The sequence below is a fragment of the Lepidochelys kempii genome, chromosome 3, assembly GCF_965140285.1.
Source record: "Lepidochelys kempii isolate rLepKem1 chromosome 3, rLepKem1.hap1, whole genome shotgun sequence".
Lineage (NCBI taxonomy): Eukaryota > Metazoa > Chordata > Testudines > Cheloniidae > Lepidochelys > Lepidochelys kempii.
In genome coordinates, this window is record NC_136382.1 from 127,842,110 (window position 1) to 127,862,189 (window position 20,080).

The 20,080-nt window shown below is 43.8% G+C and overlaps 1 protein-coding gene across 1 annotated transcript in view; it reads left to right on the top strand.

The window, feature by feature from the left end:
• Positions 1–20,080, top strand: part of LOC140909195 (centrosomal P4.1-associated protein-like) — a 71,233-nt gene that overhangs the window by 32,156 nt on the left and 18,997 nt on the right. Inside the window, 3 exon segments of the mRNA XM_073337918.2 lie at positions 6,159–7,614; positions 10,304–10,430; positions 14,302–14,467. Coding sequence (XP_073194019.1) covers positions 6,159–7,614; positions 10,304–10,430; positions 14,302–14,467 — 1,749 coding nt within the window.

Here is a 20,080-nt window from a genome sequence, read left to right on the forward strand (position 1 = left end):
AGTGAGATTGCTCACATGCTTAAAGATCAGCATGTGCGTAAGTGAATCTCCTTTGCTGAACTGGAGCCAGAGTGCTCAGCACCTTGGGCAGCATCAAACCCTTAATCCTGGTGACATGTTCTGATCTGGCTGCCCTGAAGACAGATCTTCAAATAATTCACAGAACCGGTATAGCCAGTGATGAGCTGCCAAAATCTTAAACGGGTTCCCTCCTCACCCCACGAGGGGGTCGTTGCCCACTCCCGCCCCCCGGGACTGCAGCCCCATCCAACCCTCCCGCGTTCCTTGATGTCCCCCCCAGGACCGGGCAGGAGGGTCTCGTGGGCCACCGTAGTGGGTGCCCACCCCACCCCTAAGAGTCAGAGGCACCTGCCAGGGGGCGAGGTGGGGAGTCCCAGCAGTGCTTACCTAGGGCAGCTCCCAGGAAGCATCCGGCAGGTCCCTCTGGCTCCTAGGGGTGGGGGAGCATAGCTGGGGGGGAGCAGGGGGAGCAGCTGCTCCCCCCACTGATCACATCAAAAGTGGTGCCTTAGGCGCCGACTCCCTGGGTGCTCCGGGGCTGGAGCACCCATGGGGAAAATTGGTGGGTGCAGAGCCCCCACCGGCAGCTTCCTGTCCCGCGCCCGGTCCCAGCTCACCTCTGCTCCGCCTCCTCTGCTGAATGCACCGCCCCGCTCTGCTTCTCCGTGCCCCCCTGGCTTCCCGTAAATCAGCTGTTCAGCGGAAAGCCGGGGAGGGCTGAGAAGCAGGTGGTGGCTTCCCACTCAGACTGAGGGTGGCAGAGGTGAGCTGGGGCGGGGAGCGGTTCCCCTGCGCACCCCCCCCAGGTTACCTGCTGTGGCGCAGGAGGCCCTCCTTGCGCCCCCCCCCCCAGCTCACCTCTGCCTCCCTGGGCCTGAGCGGGAAGCCGCGGCCTGCTTCTCAGCCCGCCCCAGCTTCCCGCGCAAACAGCTGATTCGTGGGAAGCCAGGGGGAGGGGGGGAGAGGGAAGCAGAGCAGGGCGGCAAGTTCAGGGGAGGAGGCGGAGGTGAGGTGAGCTGGGGGTGGGGCGGAGAGCTGCCTGTGGGTGCTCTGCACCCACCAAATTTTCCCCTTTGGTGCTCCAGGGCTAGAGCACCCGTGGAGTCGGCGCCTAAGGCACCACTTTTGGCTGGTTAAATTTAGAAGCCCTTTTAGAACCAGTTCTCCCTCGCGGAACAACCGGTTTTAAAAGGGCTTCTAAATTTTAACAACCGGTTCTAGCGAACCGGCTCCAGCTCACCACTGGGTATATTTTGGACACTAACAGTCCAGACTTCTCACATGCCTTATTGATGTTGTACTCCAAACCTGATCTGGATGGGCTATGTGGGAATGGGGGTGAGAAGATATATCATTTTCCAAGGCTCATTAAGTCCTTTCTGCTGAGACTGAGAGCAAGGGTACAATGTTGACAGAGACAGATTTTCAACAGTGCTCAGTACACTGGATGAGTGTCACAGTGGGAGCTACTGGGTGCTGAGCACTCTTGAAAATCTGGCCCTTAGTGTCAAATGTAGCAGTGGCTTTTGTCCACTTGAAATTGGGGGTTCTGAGACCTGTATTTTATCTTCAATCCTGTCTACCAGCTCTGCCACCTTGCTATATTTACTGACCTGGAAGACGTACAGTTCAGTATCAAACGTTTGGAAACCCAGAGCAATAGATTCCTGTTTCCTCTTTGTCCACCAACAAAGAAACGCACAAACTCAAACTGATGCATTATCTTCCTTTCTATATGATATTACACAAAACACTCATACTTGCCTTAGCTGCAGGCAAACTTCTCATCTTTAGGGGCTGTTCTTTTTTCTAGTATCATATTTAGTAACACTAGCGATAACACAGAAGGAAATAAGTTGTTGCGTGTCATTTAGTACTTATATTTGCATAAGGGATAGCTAGTATGTAGGTGCTACTGAATAAAATGTTAAATAGTAGTTGAAATTAGAGCCAAAATTTTCCAACTTGGGTGCCTAAAATTAGGCGCTTAAATCCATATATAGGCACCTAAATTAGTGGCTGATTTTCAGAGATGCTGAAAAATCCAAAGTCAGTCAGAAGCCCAAGGCCTCAGCAACTGAAATCAGACTACTAATATAGGTGCCTCATAATGGATTTAAGTGCTTTACCTTTAGGCGTTCAAGTTTGAAACTGTTGGCCTACCATGATATGATTAAAAAGTGTGGACATCAGAAAAACTTGTTACAGAAAACACATAGATCTATGGAGCCTGAACCAGACCACTTTCTTTTAGCTCCGAACCCACGGGCCTCTACCACTTGAGCTAAAGGAGCAGCTCTGTAGCTGCTGCTGGTAGTTCTCATATCCTCTCTGGGGGCTAGTTGTGATTCATTTGCTCAATCACCCAAAGCCAGTACCGTAGACTAGGCTTCTGGTGGCCCAGTTACGTTTCTTATTGAACCCTTTGCTTGTATTACTGGATGTGAACCTTTGCACTCAATGGAGCCACGTGCTCTTTCTGAATAATAGAACACTTAGGGCCATATCCTGTCTGGAACCACATGACACTCCCACTCATAGGAATGACGTGAATAAGACTTCCCTGCAGGCACTGAGGACTCCTAAAAATAAAAATACTTAGTCTTTACATTTGCAGTGTAGTTGTAGCCATGTCAGTCCCAGGGTATTAGAGAGACAAGGTGGATGAGGTAATATCTTTTATTGGACCAACTTCTGTTGATGAGAGAGACAAGCTTTTGGGCTACATGGAGCTCTTTTTCAGGTAGCTCAAAAGCTTGTCTCTCTCACCAACAGAAGTTGGTCCAGTAAAGAATATTACCTCAATTGCCTTGTATCTCTAGCTTTTGTGTGGTAGTTTCCACCCCCAGATAACGTCTAAAATATTAATTGATCCCTATAGTACTCTTGTGAGTTAAGTGTTTTACAAATTGGGACAATCAGATAGAGAAGGTAAGCGGCTGCCCAAGGTCACTGCGGGAATCAATATCACAGCCAGAACGCAGAAGTTTCTGGCTCTTAGTCCAAGACTCAGTCCACTGGACCTCACTCATCTCTCTTGGGGTGCAAAGCACAGGTAAAGGAGGATGAATTCCTCCGTCCTCTGAGCTGGAGATGGGTCTGAGTCACCTTTGCACCCAGGCCATAGCTGCTGGTACAATGTATGGGCCCTAGTAGCAGCTGTAGCTTGCTGTACAGCATCCCTTTTCCTCTGTACACACACAGTTTTGTGGTCCAGTGGATCAGTGCAGTCTGAAGATCTATTGTCCATGCTACCATTCTGCTGTCTACCCACAAACAACTCTAGTCTTGCTTCCTCAGCACACAGGGATGTGGAGGCTTCTGCTTTCTGCTTCTTGCTTCCCATCATAACGTGTTGTTTCTGCCAAGCTTTGGGTCTTCTGTGGCATGGAGGGTATTTGGCCTTTTTAGAGAATAAAGGACATGTTTTGGGTTTGAAAGTTTTTATGGTGTTGTGTAGTTCTTGTTCAGTTCAGATATCTGAACAATAATGGGGTACACATGCACATTGGAACAGATGTGACATGAGGTAAACAGAAAGAGTAACTATCTTAGTTCAGTGGTAAGCATAACACAGAATCTAGAAGGTTCATATAAATCTCTCAGGTTGGTTGAGCATCAGAAGAAGAGCTGGGCAGGACATGATTTTTCAAGTTTTCAGGATTACAACATTTTTTCCCAAGTCTGAATCAGGACAAAAAGTTGGACTCAAAAAATGTTTATGAATTGAAAATCCAAAAAAAAACCCAAATTCTATTTGGGTCAATCAAAACCTGTCATTTTGATTTTGACCATTTCTTTTTTTTTTTTTTTTTACTTAGCATAAATTTCTATGCAAAAATTGTTTTGAACCAGAAAACAAGAAATATTTTATTTTCAAAATAGAAACATCTTTTTTTTTAAAAAAAAAAAAATTTTAATTGAAAAATGCATTGAATCTAACCACTTCCCATTTAAAGTTTTGGTTTCAACAAATTGGCATTTTTTTCAACAAAAAGCCCCATATCCCTCCCCACCCCAAATTCCTGACCTGCTCTAATCAGAAGGCTCCTGAGCCTGGTAACTTTCAACTATGCAAACTGTCAAGTGCTGACCTATTGTTTACAGCTAGGTTTTCCAGTTCAAATAAATACAATTAAAACTCAAGTGAAGAAAAAATCTGAGACCACTTGCCGGGAGTTCATACCTGGGTGTGTGAGAGTTCAGAAAAAGGTCAACTTTAATATAATTCAAGGAAAATTATCTTTATAAACAGATTATTAAAACAACAATTTTCTCTTCTTAAATATTATCCATTAATTTATCTATCTATCAGTAAGCACTCTAAAATTGACAAAATAATCACCACAAACCAGAACATTCTATTCTGGTTTAGTGATATAGAGTACAATGTATAACATTTTGAAACTTCAAGGTGATACAATATACAGCAATCAATTCAGGTACTACTATAAAAATACAAGTAACTTAAGAAAACACTTTTTTTAAAGATTATCTGGATTTACAGAACTCAAATTACTTATTACCATAAACCTTTTCACTACTTCGTGTAGTGCTGTCCATGTGACATAAAAGCAAAGGTGTTTATGTTAATAAACTTCACTGGCCTGAAAATAAATAAAGGAGAGTTCTAACTCCTATCAGAATTTTTGGGAGGCTTTTGCCAGATCACATCAGCACAATAGCAGGCATCCGTGGTTCACTTTAATCTGAAATTCTGGGAAATCTCAGTATTTCTTTCTACATGGAAATGTAATAATAAAATGAAGTAGTGAATTATTTGCTATGTAATGCACAGTTATATTCATTACATTTGTCTATCATTCTGCCTTCTGTGATGTCCTTTATTTGTTTCCTGTCTTTCAATTCTGTGCACATTGAGAGGGATTTTCAAAAGTTCCAAAATTACTTAGGAACACAAGTCCCATTGACTTTCAGTGGTACCTGTGCTCGTAAGTGATTTAGGCACTTTTGAAAATTCCACCCATTATCTCTCTGTATGTCTGTTTTCCCCAGAGTATAGTAATTCAATATGTACTTTAAAAGTAAACCATAAACCTTTAAAAAAAATACAGCACAAAATCCTGTTTAAGGTCCTTTTCCCCCCAGTGCAAAAGGGCCATCACTTGGCCTAAGCACCACCAGAGGCCTCAAAATAGGGTTTTAGTGGGATTTAAGGGATACAGAAAGGCCAGGTCCTGTCCATCTACACAGGGATGCATGTTGCCCTAACAGAACATGGACTAAATCAATGGGACTGCTTTTGTGAATAATCTGAGCAGGATTCAGGTTTAAGCGCAGACTCAAAATATATTTCCTTGCAGTTGTTAAACTATGAGAAACAGTGAGAATAATTTGCTTGCCGGAATCTGAATTTATTGGCAATATCTGATGTCATCACTAAACTCTTCAGTGCAGTGACTGTGGGTCAGATTCTGTTGGCAGTTTGTTAGTTTGTCCATATACCTGATCTTAGAAAAAGAGGCCATGATTTTGTGCTAGCTTTGATGTCATCACCTGTTGCAGAGAGCACAAAACCATGAAGTCCGATATTTGCAGATTAATTTATATATCTGTCTGTAATTTTTATTTTAAAAAAAGAAAAGAAATGGAGGGCCTTAGCCACAAAGTGGTCACTGAATGACTTTTGAACATTTTTTATATCTTTCATCTGAGATATTGAAACTATTTCACTGTTACGAAAGCAGAATAGGAAAACACTTCGATCACATGGAAATAAAAATTCTAAGATAGCTGTGCACAAGGACTGAATTAACAGGGTTACAAAGAATGTCTGGGCATTCCAGAAGTGAGTTTTAACCTATGTTAACCAAACGCTCTGGAAGGGTTTTTTAGATTTCCTAAAAAATGATTAATAACACTGTCTGAACATTATCTCAATATAATATTGCTCCTTGTGAGAATTTATTTTGCGCTGTATGACTTGAGCAGTATAAATGCTGGAAAACTAACATTGTGCGTGTTTAAAAAGTTTTGATATAAAGGAAAATAGAAAAATGTGGCATACAACAAAGAAACTGTTTTTATTATTATGGCTTCCGCCTAATGGGATCTGATTTCTCTTTCCATTTTTGAAGAATGTCTCATAATTTAAACATAATTTTTGGTATTTGCAGAACTTCTGTGAGGCTAAAATGACCCCTCGGAAATCTTTCCTGAAACATGGAGAAGGCATTGCAAGACTTGAAAAAAATAAAGAGAACCTTGCGAAAGAACAAGCCAAACATGCCAAAAGAGTTAGTTTTGATTGCCAGAATCTCTTCTCTTTGCCTCACCAACAGGATGCAGGAAAATTACAGTTGGGGAAACATTTAAATCGTTCACATCGACAGGTCAGCAGCCCCACGGTGTTGGTCTCTAATGAAAAGAATACAGATTGCACTATCTCCATGAGTGAAATAAAGGCTCAGGTTGACAGTAAGGCAAGAGATCCTGAGCAATGCCCAGACGAAAGAGGAGAAGGAGGTAGTGAAGAAGAGTGTGCAAAGGAGGATCCTGTTGTACCACTGCAGATGAACTGGGCTGAACTCCTGCAGCCGTGTCAGGAACAAATTACTGAAATGAAGTTACAAATAGGTGAGAAAAATAAAGCTCAAAGTACTGATTCTCTAGGACATTCAGACAAAGCAGACAAACATTCCACGGAGTCTACAGTTCAAAAGGACCTAGATATTGTGGATCAGTGTGGGAAGGGCAATCTAACTCAGATAGCAGAAAATCCCTTGGAAATCCTTCAAGATGCTTCTAAGCTTCAGAATTTTGAAGGAAGCCAAACCAAGCAGATGGATTGGAGCACAGGCCTCAAATTCACACCAGGTGTGAAAGGAATTAGCAGTTGCCACAATGAAGAGTACACTGTGAGCAAAAGCGCAGAGAGCCAAAGAGGACCCAGCACTAGGTTTAAGATGGTTAATGACAGAATAATGAAAGTTACCCACAAATCAACTCAAGGCATGGCCAGGAAAAAGAACATCACATCTGTCAGCCACCAGCTAGAGTGGCAAAGCAGTAGAAGTGCTACCAACAAGTGGAATGCTCAACCTTTGTCCAGTGGGTCAGGCTGCATGTCCACTGACAGTGAGGATGACCCCAAATCTTACTGCTCTCGGACTCCCACAACGCACGTGCCTCAGAAAGTAGGTTGCACAGACAAAAATTTGGATCTCTCTGATGCTGATTATGCTAGTGATGAGCCCAGTGGAGCAGAAGAGCTGGCCCTGAAAAAGCACACCAAGCCACCTCCAAAGAAACTGGGTGCTCAAGCGATAAAAGGCAAGCAGGGTCTCTCTCTCAGCACAAGCAGCAGTGAGTCTGGTAATGGGGTTGCTAGGTTGAGAGGAAACAAGTCTTGCTCTTCTCTTCGAAAGTTTCCCTTTTGGCCCCCAAGATCTGCGAGAGGTGGAAGAGAGCCTGAGACAAGGAGTGAGAGTAATGTCGGGGATGTTAAAAATGTAGATCTGCAGTCATCACCCTCAACATGTGATCTGGTGGCCAGCCTGTTCCCTGCGTTCAAAATTAAAGACACCTTTGCAGAGGAGAAGACACAAAGAAAACCGGTTCTGGGTATGCTAGGTAAGGGCTAAGCAAAACTTCTGTCCCGATGTCAGCAGCAGTTGAATTTTTCTTGGTTTATAATGATTCTACACAAGGGGTGCAAGTAGAATTCATCTCTTACCTGTACGCTGCACTCATGGGAGGGACACAAAGAGGGGCACCAGCTAAAGGGGGGGCACGTGACCCCCCATGTGACTCCTCCCTGTCCCACCCCAGCCCAGGGCTCTGCGCTTTCCCGGCGCTCTCCCCTCCCCATGATCCAACCCATGTTACCTGGGGGGGGCGGGCCTCTGTCCTCCTCCCGCTGCGCCGGAGACTTCTGAACCACAGGGCTCTCCGGAACCACAAGCGAAAGGAGCAGAATGTGGGGCCACCTGGCAGCTCCTCCAGCACGGCTGTACTGCCCCCAGCCCTGTCCTCAGAAAGGAGATGCAGCTGCGTGGAAGGGCTGGGGGTGAGGATGGAGGTGGTACAGCCATGCCGGAGGAGCTGTGGGTGTAGGGCCACCCAGCAGCTCCATGTTCTGCTCCTATGTCTTTCTGGTACAGAGTACCGGCTATAAATATCTTACTGGTACGGCGTACCAGACCGTACCGCCATACTTGCACCACATGTTCCATTAGTGCATGTCCCATCCCATGCCATGCCAACCACCATGCCAACATTCCTCAGCCCTGACCTAGAAAAAACAGGCTCCCACTGGGGCTGAGGGGATAGTTCAATCTATATGCCTATTCTAGTCTTGGCCTCTTTGCAGAGACTGCCAACAAGGATGTCTATCAGTGCCACTTGTAACTGGTTTCATGACGAGGGCAACTGTGCACTAGGAGCTGGACTGAGCCCACCCACTACTAACTGAATATAATTTAACACTGTTTCGGTGTGGGTGTGTAGGTGTGGTTGCTTAGCCTGCATAATGCTTCACATCTTCACAGCACTTTACAAATTGTCAATTCATCCTCACCGCACTCAAAGTTGGCACCAAAGTTGAGTTGCTGCCATTTTAGGGATGGAGAAACTGAGAGAGAGTTTAAGTGACACATGCAAGGCCAGAATGGCAGATGGTGTGAGATCTGGGATTAAAGCTGGGGGGGGTCAAATTCATCCCTGGTGAATCATCAGTGAAGTTATGGCCTGTTATATCCTGGTTCCTGGTCACGTGCTCAGATGCCAACATCACATCTCTCATTTTGTAATTAATTCGTGTTGCTATTAAGCACAGGCAAATGTGCTTGGCACTGTGCAAGACATAGACAGGAAGACAGCCTCTGCCCTGAAGAGTTTTCACTATAGGAGACATTCACCCCACAAGAAAAAGCAGGATGCACTGGAAGAAGCAGAGGGGAGAGTTACCTTACAAACTCGATTTAATCTTATAATTTATTTGATCCTCTTACATTTCTTCTTAATGTGGGGAGAGCCTTGCAGAGGAAGTGGGTTTTCAGGAGGGATTTTTCTATTTCCGTTTGAGCGATAACGACAATACGTGGAACTCCAGTGGCAGAAAAAGAGCCTGCCCTGTGGTTTCTGGTTCATTGGACCCTTGGAAGCCGAGGGCTGCAATTCCTAAAATTATAAAAATACCACATGCCCATGCAATTTAGTTCCTTATTTTCTGAGGTTGAGTGGAAGTTAATTATCTATTTATTTATTACTGTGCTTCCACCATGTTCAGTCTCCTTTCCCCTCTGGGTCGGTTTGCTGTCCAAGTGAAAGTTCTGAGAGTCTCCTCTGTTCTGAATTAGAAAGTTTTTGGTGCCGCACCTTTTACTTAACTGGGGTGAATTCCAACTGGATTTACAGTAACCAAGAGCCTGATCCTACCGTCACAACCTGGTCCAGTCCCACTCTCTGGATGGACTCTTGTCTGTTGTGATTGGATCCAATCACTGAATCCCACATACTAATACGCTCCCGGGATCTGGATATGAGGAGTGGATAGTCACTGTTCCTAGCTCAGGCACATTCCCAGTTGCAGATCCTGTGTCTAACCCTCTTCTTGGGCAGTGGAACCTCAGTCTGATTGCCTAGACCCAGGAACTAGTGCCTGAGCTCCTTGTTGCTTATACACGTTCCCCCACTTGGTTCCATTCTTGGATGTAGGAGCTGTGGTTTTTCTAGTTACACACTTTGGGGACAACATGGCAGGAAAGCAAGGAAACACAGGCTTAGAGAAAGAATTTCTTATATAAGGAATGTCTGGGCAGAGAGTCGTTCAATGTCAGTGATCCTGCTGGTAGAGAAACTACAGTAATACAAATAATTAATAATAATTAATTGTTCCACTGGAGTAGAGCCATTCAGTGTTGATGGCCCTTGATTGCTCTATCACACAGACTCTTCACTAGCTGCCAAGTTCCTGCTTCAAAATGGATGCTCAAAGCCACTTCAAAAGTTACATTCAAAATGGAGGTTGAAATACAGCGTGACATTAACAAAAACCAAAATAGAATTTATACCTTGGCCCAGAGAGAGCCCCCAATCCATCACACTTACTGCCAGGTGTAGTGCTTGATTTGCACTAGTAAGCATTATGCTGTATAGTGAATAGTTTCAGGATTGGGGCCCAAGATGTTAATGTCTAATGATGGATATAGCAGAGAAATTTACATTTTCCTGGTCTGTGCAATTCTACTGTAGTTAAATACGTGGACTATTTTTATGAACACACAGTAAGTTATATGTACTAATATGATTGTCTTCATAGAAGCAGCTCAGAGAAGGCTTACTGACAAGTTGGAGGAATTGGAAAAGGAGGTTGGTGTATATCATGGAGAAACCCCTCCTCTAGTGAGGATGAAAGAAGAACAAGAGAAAGCAAGTCATTTGCTCAGGTAAGTAAACCATCCCATGGCATGCAGAACGAATCTAGCTGACCATGCATTACGGCCAATATTTTCAACCTTGGATTCCGAAAGCTAGGTTGTTCAATCCTACCGAAGTGGCCTCATTTCAGTGGGATCTGTGGGTGGTCTGAAAATCAGGCCATTTATGTGGGTGTCCAAATATGGATGTAGCTGACTAACGAGAGGGCACACAGATTTGAAACCTATGGCCAGATGACGAGTTTTAGGGCTTGGATCTTGTGAAATGCTGAATACTCTGTACAAGTTGCTGAGCATCCTGAAGTCACTGTGAGCTGGGGGCACTTCCCAGCTCAGAAGATCAGGCCCAACCTAGTTATCATCCCTATGTCACATTTAGATTTACCCACCTTTATATCGTGGTAGTTATCCAAACCAGGCAAAGGATGTATTTGTAACTATGGATGTGCCAAGCTTAAAGTTTCAAAAGAGCTGATTTGTAAATAATCAAAGTGCAGTAAAGCAGCTGTAAAATTGCATAGCTATAAAATGTTTGTTTGCATAATTCAAACAATTTTCTACTTGGTTGAGATCAAGCAGGAAAAATTTCAGTCAAAAATGTAATATTTTGAAGAAAATTATGTTTGAAAACAGGGGTTTGGAATAAGGGCACCATCTCAAATGTAGGCACCCGGTAGCCATTGGCATGCCTGTAATAAAATCATAGCATGGTTAAATTCAAACCCAGTGTGAATTTTTTTAAAACATGTCTGAAATCTGTTAGAACCTACACTTACCGTATATCTATATGCATCCGATGAAGTGAGCTGTAGCTTACGAAAGCTTATGCTCAAATAAATTTGTTAGTCTCTAAGGTGCCACAAGTCCTCCTTTTCTTTTTGCGTATATCTATTGTAATACAAACTCCTTTTTTTTTATATTACTGTGTTCTTTCTATTTCTTACTCGGTATGAGAATTTTTTTTTTCTTATGTAAAGTAAGAGTAATTTCTTGATTTAGATTTTTTTTTTTGCATTCCTTTAAAAAAATACATGTTGCAAACTGAACGCGCCCCCAAACCAAAAGTTTACACTTTTGTATTTTCACTCCCATTGATTTCAAAGAGCTTAGGATCAAGTCCTTTCAGAATTACAGTGTGCTATATTTTTCCTTAGCTAGCCTTGCTCAAAATACTTTGCATTTATTAAAAATTGCTTCAATAAAGATCTTTTTCTGGGTATGATCCCCAAAGCATCCTGCAGGCTGATCTCCAATGGACTGCAATAGGAGTTCTGTGTGTGGATTTGGGCTGTTTATGTTTAACATCTAAAAAATCAGTCAAAGAAATTAGGCTCCAGTTTTTCCAGAGTTATGTACTGGTGTTACCTTCGGTTGCTAAGTGATGTTTCCATGCAGAGTTAATGCAATACTTTCCCAGACAGCACTGTACTCTGCTCCTGTAGATAGATAGTGCCCTCTGGTGGGTTTGTCTTACTGAGTATAGTGCTTTGGCATCTAATAACAGCGTTGGCCCTAAAAAGAGTGTTGTTGACAGCGTTTTCGTGGAGTTAGTTGTAGTTGACTCTACCATTTTCACAAAGGTGTTTATCTACAAATCCATAGATGGCATGCTGTGTAGTGTAGACCTTTTCATTTCTTCTTTCCAGTTTGTGGGCCAGATCCTCAGCTGGGGTAAACTTGCTTAGCTCCATTGATGTCAATGATCTCACAATGATTTACACTAGCTCAGGATCTGGCTCTGTATTTTTAAACTAGTGAGCACATCAGGAGCTCTGGCTGGTAACCACAGTGATATAGCTCTTCCGTTATACCATGTTGACTTTTTTGCCTGGTGGAAGCAATAAGAGCCCTGTTGAGAGAGTCAGCTGGCATGCCTGGACCTGTCCAGGCTTCTGTGCATTCTCTGGTTTCCAAACACATTTTTTACTTTAGGCCTCTGCAGGCATGAGAAGTGCAGACTGGAGGGTGAAAATTCTCTGAGTTTAGACTTTGGCATGTACACAGTGCCTAATGGGAGACTGGGGCAGAGATGGGAGTTAGTAGGCTCAGACTCCACCCAGACAGAACTGAGGTAATTCCTGTTGGCTATGGGAAGCCATAAGGAGATTAGGGAAAATTATTTCTGGGGAGTTTGCCTGCCATTTGTGACATATAACCTGCAGTTCTTGTTGGATCTACAGCAGCTTCTGGATGTCCAGGTAGCAACAGCAATCATGAGTGCTTTTTCCCTCTGTTTAGCTTAGAGGTTTTCGCCTGGCTGTGGATTTTGCTTCCAACACTAGGGTCTTTATCAGTTCACAATTGGGTCATTGCAATGTGCTTTACATGGGGCTACAGCTGAAGACCTTGTGAGAACTTCAGTTTGCCTGAAACATGGAGGTCTGCTTTGTAGGCAGTGTATTCTACAGGGAGCACTTTACATCTGTGATGTGCACTGGCTGCCAATTCACTTCCATGTGCAATTCAAGCCTTTGGTTTTAATCTATTGTATAAGGCCTCTAAAAGGTTGGGGTCAACCCTAACTGAAACACCTCTGTTCTCTTTGGACGATTCTGCAGCAGATGAAATCAGTTGAGATGCTGGAACTAATTGCTCCCTGGTCTAGCCAAGAAAGTAGGGCATTTGCAGTGAAAGACCCTCCACTTTAGAAATTGCTTCCTGTTGTGGTCCAACTTTGTTGACTTTCTGGGTAACGCTTCTGTTCTCACAAGGGGCAGGGATAGGACGGGCATAAGCAGGGGTGTTGAATTTATTACTCCTACTAGATGTTGGGGTGAGGTGTTAATTGGTTACTGGGGTGATGAATTACTTTTAATGTTCATGAAGCCAGAATACTGTAAGGGCTCATATTTTAAAAAAGGAACCAATGAATTAACTCCAAATGACTCAACCGTAAAGATCTCTCCTGCAGTGGCACCTTCCTTCGGGCAGCAGGAGGAGGGGGCCCGTGGGTCTCTTAATGTCAGTGTTAGTTTCCATTTTGCCCATTAGAGAACCCTCTGCAGTGACAGGCCCAGCTAGTGAGGTGAATGCTCCTAACCACCTCACGGCTGCCTCATGTGCCTGCCCATGAGGCTAACAAATGATATGATAATATATTCCAAAAATGGGGTCAGCGTTTGTGCCAAACACTGATTTCAATTCATACAAATATGCTACATTCTGGGCTCAGTTAAGGACTTAGAGCCTGGAGCTCCAGTGAGGGAAAACGTGCCCTGTACCAGTGCTAGCATCTAGAGGCTTTAGGAATGGAATAGCAACATGTCTCCTAGGTGCTAAGATTGTACACTGGGCACTTGAACTTCCCATACCTGTAGCAAGCATTCCCAACAGCTCCCCGCCCACTGACTGGCACATAAGGTCTACGGCTGTTCTCACTCTGGGGCAGCTAGGGCTTCCGGAAGCTCAGTCTCCAACCGTGCACCCTGCATGGGTATGTGTGAGGAAGAAGACACCTGTGCCCTCTCTCTCCTCTCAAGCACAACTGCTCCAGGTTGCGATCGATGGTGTGCCGTCTAAGTATGCAACGCATGCATTGCATGGCCCAGAATTAAAAAACGTGGCCCAACTGGTGGCCCATGGGCCAGATCTGGCCTGTAGGACGATTCTGTCTGGTGTCCTCTGCACAGTGTGACCTCATGCTGCATAGAGGGCTACAGCTGAAACTGTGCGCACCTGAGACTCTCAGTGATTAAGGACCTGATTTTTTCAGAGGTGCTGAGTACCTATAGCTCCCCTGGACTTCAGTGTCTGCTGTGAATGCCCGAGACCTCTGAAAATCAAGCCCTAAATCTGGGAATCCTGGATACACATCCAAAGACAGGATTCAACCTACATTCGTTACATCAGCTTCATAATCCCCAATTTACCTTTTGAACAGAACACGAATGGATCAGCTTGAGACCAGCAAGGCTCAAGAACTTAATCGCTTAGAAGAATATAAGACAGACCACATTCACACATCGCAGAAAGAAAAGGTTGAATTTAAGAAGTACTCAACAGCAGCTAGAGTCACTAAAGAGGAAGTAAAATCAGAAGAAATACAAGTAAGCAGTGTATAAAGAAGGGGAAAAAGAAAATGTGATTTTACAGATCAGTTTGTAGTCCCTCGTAGAATGGATATGAGAATTGCTGCTCAAATCATGGAGAATCTACCGTGCTTTGAGATAAATTGTTCCACTGGTGAATTACCCTCACTGTTAAAAACCTACAACTTATTTCCAGTCTGAATTTGTCTAGCTTCTGTTTCCAGCTATTGGATAGCATTATGCCTTTTTCTGCTAGATTTAGAAATCACTTCCCTACGTAAGTGTTTGTAGACCATAATCAATTCACCTCTTAAACTCCTCTTAGATATACTAACTAGACTGAGTTAAGTCTCTCCCAATAAAACATGATTTCCAGACCTCAAATCATTCTTGGGGATCTTTTCTGAATCCTTTTCAATTTTTCAATATCCTTTTTGAAATGTGGACTCCAGAACTGACAGAGCATTTCAGTAATGGTCTCATCAATCCCATACACAGAGGTAATACCAGCTGCCTATTCCTACTTGATATTCCCCTGCTTATACATCCAAGAATCACGTTTTCCCTTTTAGCTAGAGCACTGCACTGGGATCTAATGTTTAATTGGTTATCTACCAAGTCCTTTTCTTTGCCAGTGCATTCCAGGATACAGTCCATTATCTTGGAAGTATGACCTACATTCTTTGTTCCTAAACGCATGATTTTGCATTTGGCTCAGTTAAAATACTTGTTGTTCAAATGAGTTCAGCTTGCTAAGATCACTCTCTATAACTGACGTGTTCCTATAATTATTTACCACACCACCAATTTTGGTGTCATCTGTAAATTTTACCAGCAATGCTTTTATAAAAATATTGAATAGCACTGGGCCAAGAACAAATTCCACTGGGAATCCACTACAAACACCTCACTGGATGGTGATTCCCCATTTACAATAAAGTCTGCTGCAGTTTCCACGGTAAACATCTGATGAAGTGAGCTGTAGCTCACGAAAGCTCATGCTCAAATAAATTGGTTAGTCTCTAAGGTGCCACAAGTACTCCTTTTCTTTTTGCGAATACAGACTAACACGGCTGTTCCTCTGAAACCTCTCAAAAATTCAGTTTTTAATCCATTTAATAGGGGCTACTGTTAGGGGGCTTATTCCTTCACCCACTTACTTCCCTGGTCCTTCTCGCATGAACAGAGAGCAACAATACCCGAAGTCCAAAGGTGCAAACAATTCGATGTTTATTGGGTGAACTTCCAGCAAGCATGATTCCAGTTTTCTTCCTTAGTATCCTCCTTCCCAGCTCTGACACCACAGAGCCTTACACCTGTGTCCCTGTTCCCATTCCTACCCTTAGCCAAACATGATTCCAACTTCCTTACTCCCATTCCCTGTTCCCATTTCCCCCTTTAGCAAAACATGATTCCAATTTTCTTACCCCCATTCCCTGTTCCCATCTCCCCCACCCACTCACACACCCACCCCCTCCCACCCACACCCACCCACTTCCTCATTGACTACAGATTATATAGGAAAACTTGAGTTCTGCTTAGCTATACCTTAACCAATAATTTTCCTGAAATTTAACTAACCAATCCTAACATATTGTAACATGATTATGTACCCAATTATATCCCACCACCTTAATTAGTTTACACCCAGCAAAATTAATTATACAGCAGACAGGAACAATCACAGAACCAGACAGAGATTATACAGACAAACAATAGCAAAGTGGGAACTATAATGACAAGACAATACAGAAGTGAGGATTTCACATCCCAGCTATTGATAAGTGAGTTCTTGCCAGACAGGATGCTATCAAACTAAGTTTCCTTTTACATTTTCTAGGCACTTCCCTTTCTCTGGAGGTGATAGGAATACAATCCTGTCCTGATAGTGCCTAACAGCCCAATAGCACCTTATTTCAATGTGACTAGTTTGGAATGTGAGGATGTGACTGTTCGCTTCCTAGCTTATGGCTGCCTCTTCTGCTTAGCCAAAGGCCTGAGCCTAAGAACAGGGCCTCAGACTGTCACAGTAAGAGAAGGCCCTTACACCAGCAGACAGTGATTTTGATTCTTTCTTTTATACCTCTAGAACTAGCCAAGTGATAAGAATACACCTAAATTCTTAAAGTACAGGCCTTTGCAGACAGGCCTGAATATCTTTATCCTCACACTCCACCCCTTTTTTTTCTTTTGGGATCCTCCTGCCCAGGTATCCCTGGAAAAGCATAAGACATACGGCGACACATTTCCTGATAGGGCCAGGCATCAAGGTGGAAGGTGTCGATATTCCATTTGTGCCACTGCCCCTTGTGTAGTATAGTGCCCTGCACCTTCTCTCATACGGGCATACCACACCTATTCCAATTAGTGTTCCAGACTTCCCATTATAGTGGGCCCGAGAAGGTTAGGTCCAGGTTGTCTAGTACACTGCAGGGTTTGGAGGGCTTATTACATTACTTATAGGTTATCTCCCTATGCAACGTAACACAAGTACCGTTAACAATTCAAAATCCACAGCAACACCAAGTCCTGACCACTGCAGTATGATCCAACATCCAAGACACCACCAAAACACTGCCTCTCCTCCTTCGACGAGGTCACGATCTTATGTGTCCAGTTGCTGGTAGTTGCAACAAGCTGCTCCTGCAAGTTTTGCATGCTTTTGTCCATATCATAAGTCCATTGAATGTTCACAGAGAAATGGGATATTGTCCAAACCAGCTTGACCACTTGGTATGGAATCAGGCAGTATGCCCTGGTTTGATTATTCACAGCAATAAGATTCACAGATCTATTTGTGCACCAAAGTCCAGATAGCAGCATGTAAATGTGTGTAGTTTAGTTATGCTGGTGTAATTGTGCCCCCAGTAATATGTACATTCCCAGCAAAACACCTTATACACAGTACACCCAATTGTCCACCCCTTGCATAGGCCATTGATCCTGCTCCTCTATAGTCATAGGAGAGGGGCACATCCAAACATCTTCTATTGATTTACACTATTTTACACACCCCTCCATTAATTCCCAGTGAGCTCCTCCCCTTTTCATTATTTTCATAGGGCTTGTGGGGGCCACCTTAGTTGCCATTCCATTTCCAGGTACCACGGTAGCTATTACACAGATGCTGGCCTCCTAGTTGAGCATTTCGCATTCCCATACACATCTTCCCCCCCCCCCCCCCGAAGGTCAGCCTTTTGAAGCCATCCCCCACCCACATCATGAGGTTTTGTGTTTATTGAAATCCAAGAATGCTAGCAACAAGACAAACACCACAGACAAACAACACAAAACATAGATCCATGGTATTCTGAGTTATTCTTCCGCTGGCGCCAGCTTGCTTGTAGAGTGTCTGAAAAACAAAAGAAACAATTTCCACCCCCCTGTGGGGACAGATTATTGCTTAATAATAATACCACTTTCTTTTACAAATTTCCTTGCTAATTGCAGGAAAAACAGAAGAATTACCTCCAGGCTGTCCTTAGTTTGTTCTATAGTCAGGCTAGTGAATTACCTCACTCACTGGTCATTTATGAAATTCATGAGATGGTGTACCTCAGTTTCCCCTCTTGTACAACAGACCAAGTCTGCAATAGTTTCTCTGCTGTACCAAGCTTTAAGTTTATTCTCAGGTAATAGCTGAGACACAGCTTCAGATTTTAGCACTGTACACACACACCTTAAGGTTAACCTGTCCCCCTTATTTTCAGGCTTGACTTGTTTTTTTCACCTCCCTTTACTGGAGGGCCATAATCTGAGTCTTCTAGTAGCTTGTTTGCTGACCAGATGTATTCGTTATTTGCAGCTCCTTTGTGCCCATCAGCTAGGTAATTTGCATTTACACACAGAGGCTTACTAGCTTGCTTCTGAATCCAAAGCTGTTAGCAGCTCAGACACTGTCTTAAAAGGGAAGCATTTTACTTCCACCAGAGTTCTGATTACTTTCATCTCCTGCTCCAAAACACACAGAGATCTGAAAAAGAAAGCACAACCTATTGTGGCTCCTTTTGGAGCCCAATTAGGATTTTAATTAAGTACCATGTTTTATTTGCATTTCTTTTACTCCTTCTCCAATATACACTGCACACGTCCTGGGAAAATGCACATTCCTTCCGTATAGTTTAACCTCCATACATTATATTAGCCATATTAATTTTACACTAGGTGTAATTGCCTCCCCCATGCCTACAGAGTTTTCATGCACACCCACCAAAGCAACAATCTAATCCCCCAGAGCCATCCCAAGGCTCAGTGTTCCCATCATTCCTCCCCTTTTCCTTTTCTTTTACCTGTGCGCACACACACAAAATTCTGTTTTGCCTAACATCCCTTGCACTGTGATTACTCTTTTTACACAACTGTACCCCGATTACACTTCCATCTTGTACAACTAGACACAACCAGGGGCAGCCAAGTTAAGTTCCAATAGAAACCCCTTCCATCCTTTAGTGATTTTGATTACATTACCCAAAAGTCAGATAATTTTGATCAGATTCTCTCTCTGCCTGCTGCCTGCAGCAGTCCCTTATAGACCATTTCTGTGGGAAAAGGGCCCATTTTCCCTCAGAATAGCTGTAAAGGCTTCTGGGGACAGAAGCGTAGTGGTGGTAGTAGCCACTCTACCTGACCCCCTTGGAAAATTTAATTACCAAGCTTCCATCCAATGTGACTGCACAGAGTTGCACATACAGTTACATGTATATGACTGGGTTTTATCATTAAACAAAAACTTCTTTCTTGACATCTCACATAAGTATCCAAAGTACCCTCCAATAAAACTTCAGAAAAACAAGAGTGTGGAAATGCAGATTGCACTTTGAAACTTTTTTTTTTCTCCACTCCCCCAGAACCAAGTCTCAGATCCAGTCTCTAAAGGTAGTCTGTTAACTCTGCTTTTGACTTTAAACCCTTTTGTGCCAAATCATCTTTAACTACACCTAACTAATTTACAACCCTTCAGCAGCCCTTGCTGAAGCAGCACCAAACTTGAAAGATGACTGGCAGCTTCCCATAATGCTGCCCTTACTTCAAACCTCTCACAAGCAGACTGAAGTGCCTCCTTTCCCTGGAAGGCATTCAGTCCCCATGGGCAGAGACCTTCTTCCACTACCCATGTACCAAGGAGGGTGGGCTCCTCAGCCACCCCCCATCCCCCTGGGTCCCCTATCACTTCCTCCATTTCCTTTTTAATCCCATCCCAGGTTGACCCCTGTACCTGGTATGGGCCCTGGTTCTCCCTTATCCATTTATCCAAAAAATCCTTTACCCTGGCTTGCCAGAACCCGCAACTACCATCACGAGAGTTCGCGATACCCCCTCCAAGCAGCTGCGCGGACTGTTGGGGAGGGGGACTTAGAGGCTGCCACTCACCTATCCAATGCGATGCATCCGAGTCACCGGCACCAAGATGTTAGGGGGCTTATTCGTTCACCCACTTACTTCCCTGGTCCTTCTCGCATGAACAGAGAGCAACAATACCCGAAGTCCAAAGGTGCAAACAATTCAATGTTTATTGGGGTGAACTTCCAGCAAGCATGATTCCAGTTTCCTTCCTTAGTATCCTCCTTCCCAGCTCTGACACCACAGAGCCTTACACCTGTGTCCCTGTTCCCATTCCTACCCTTAGCCAAA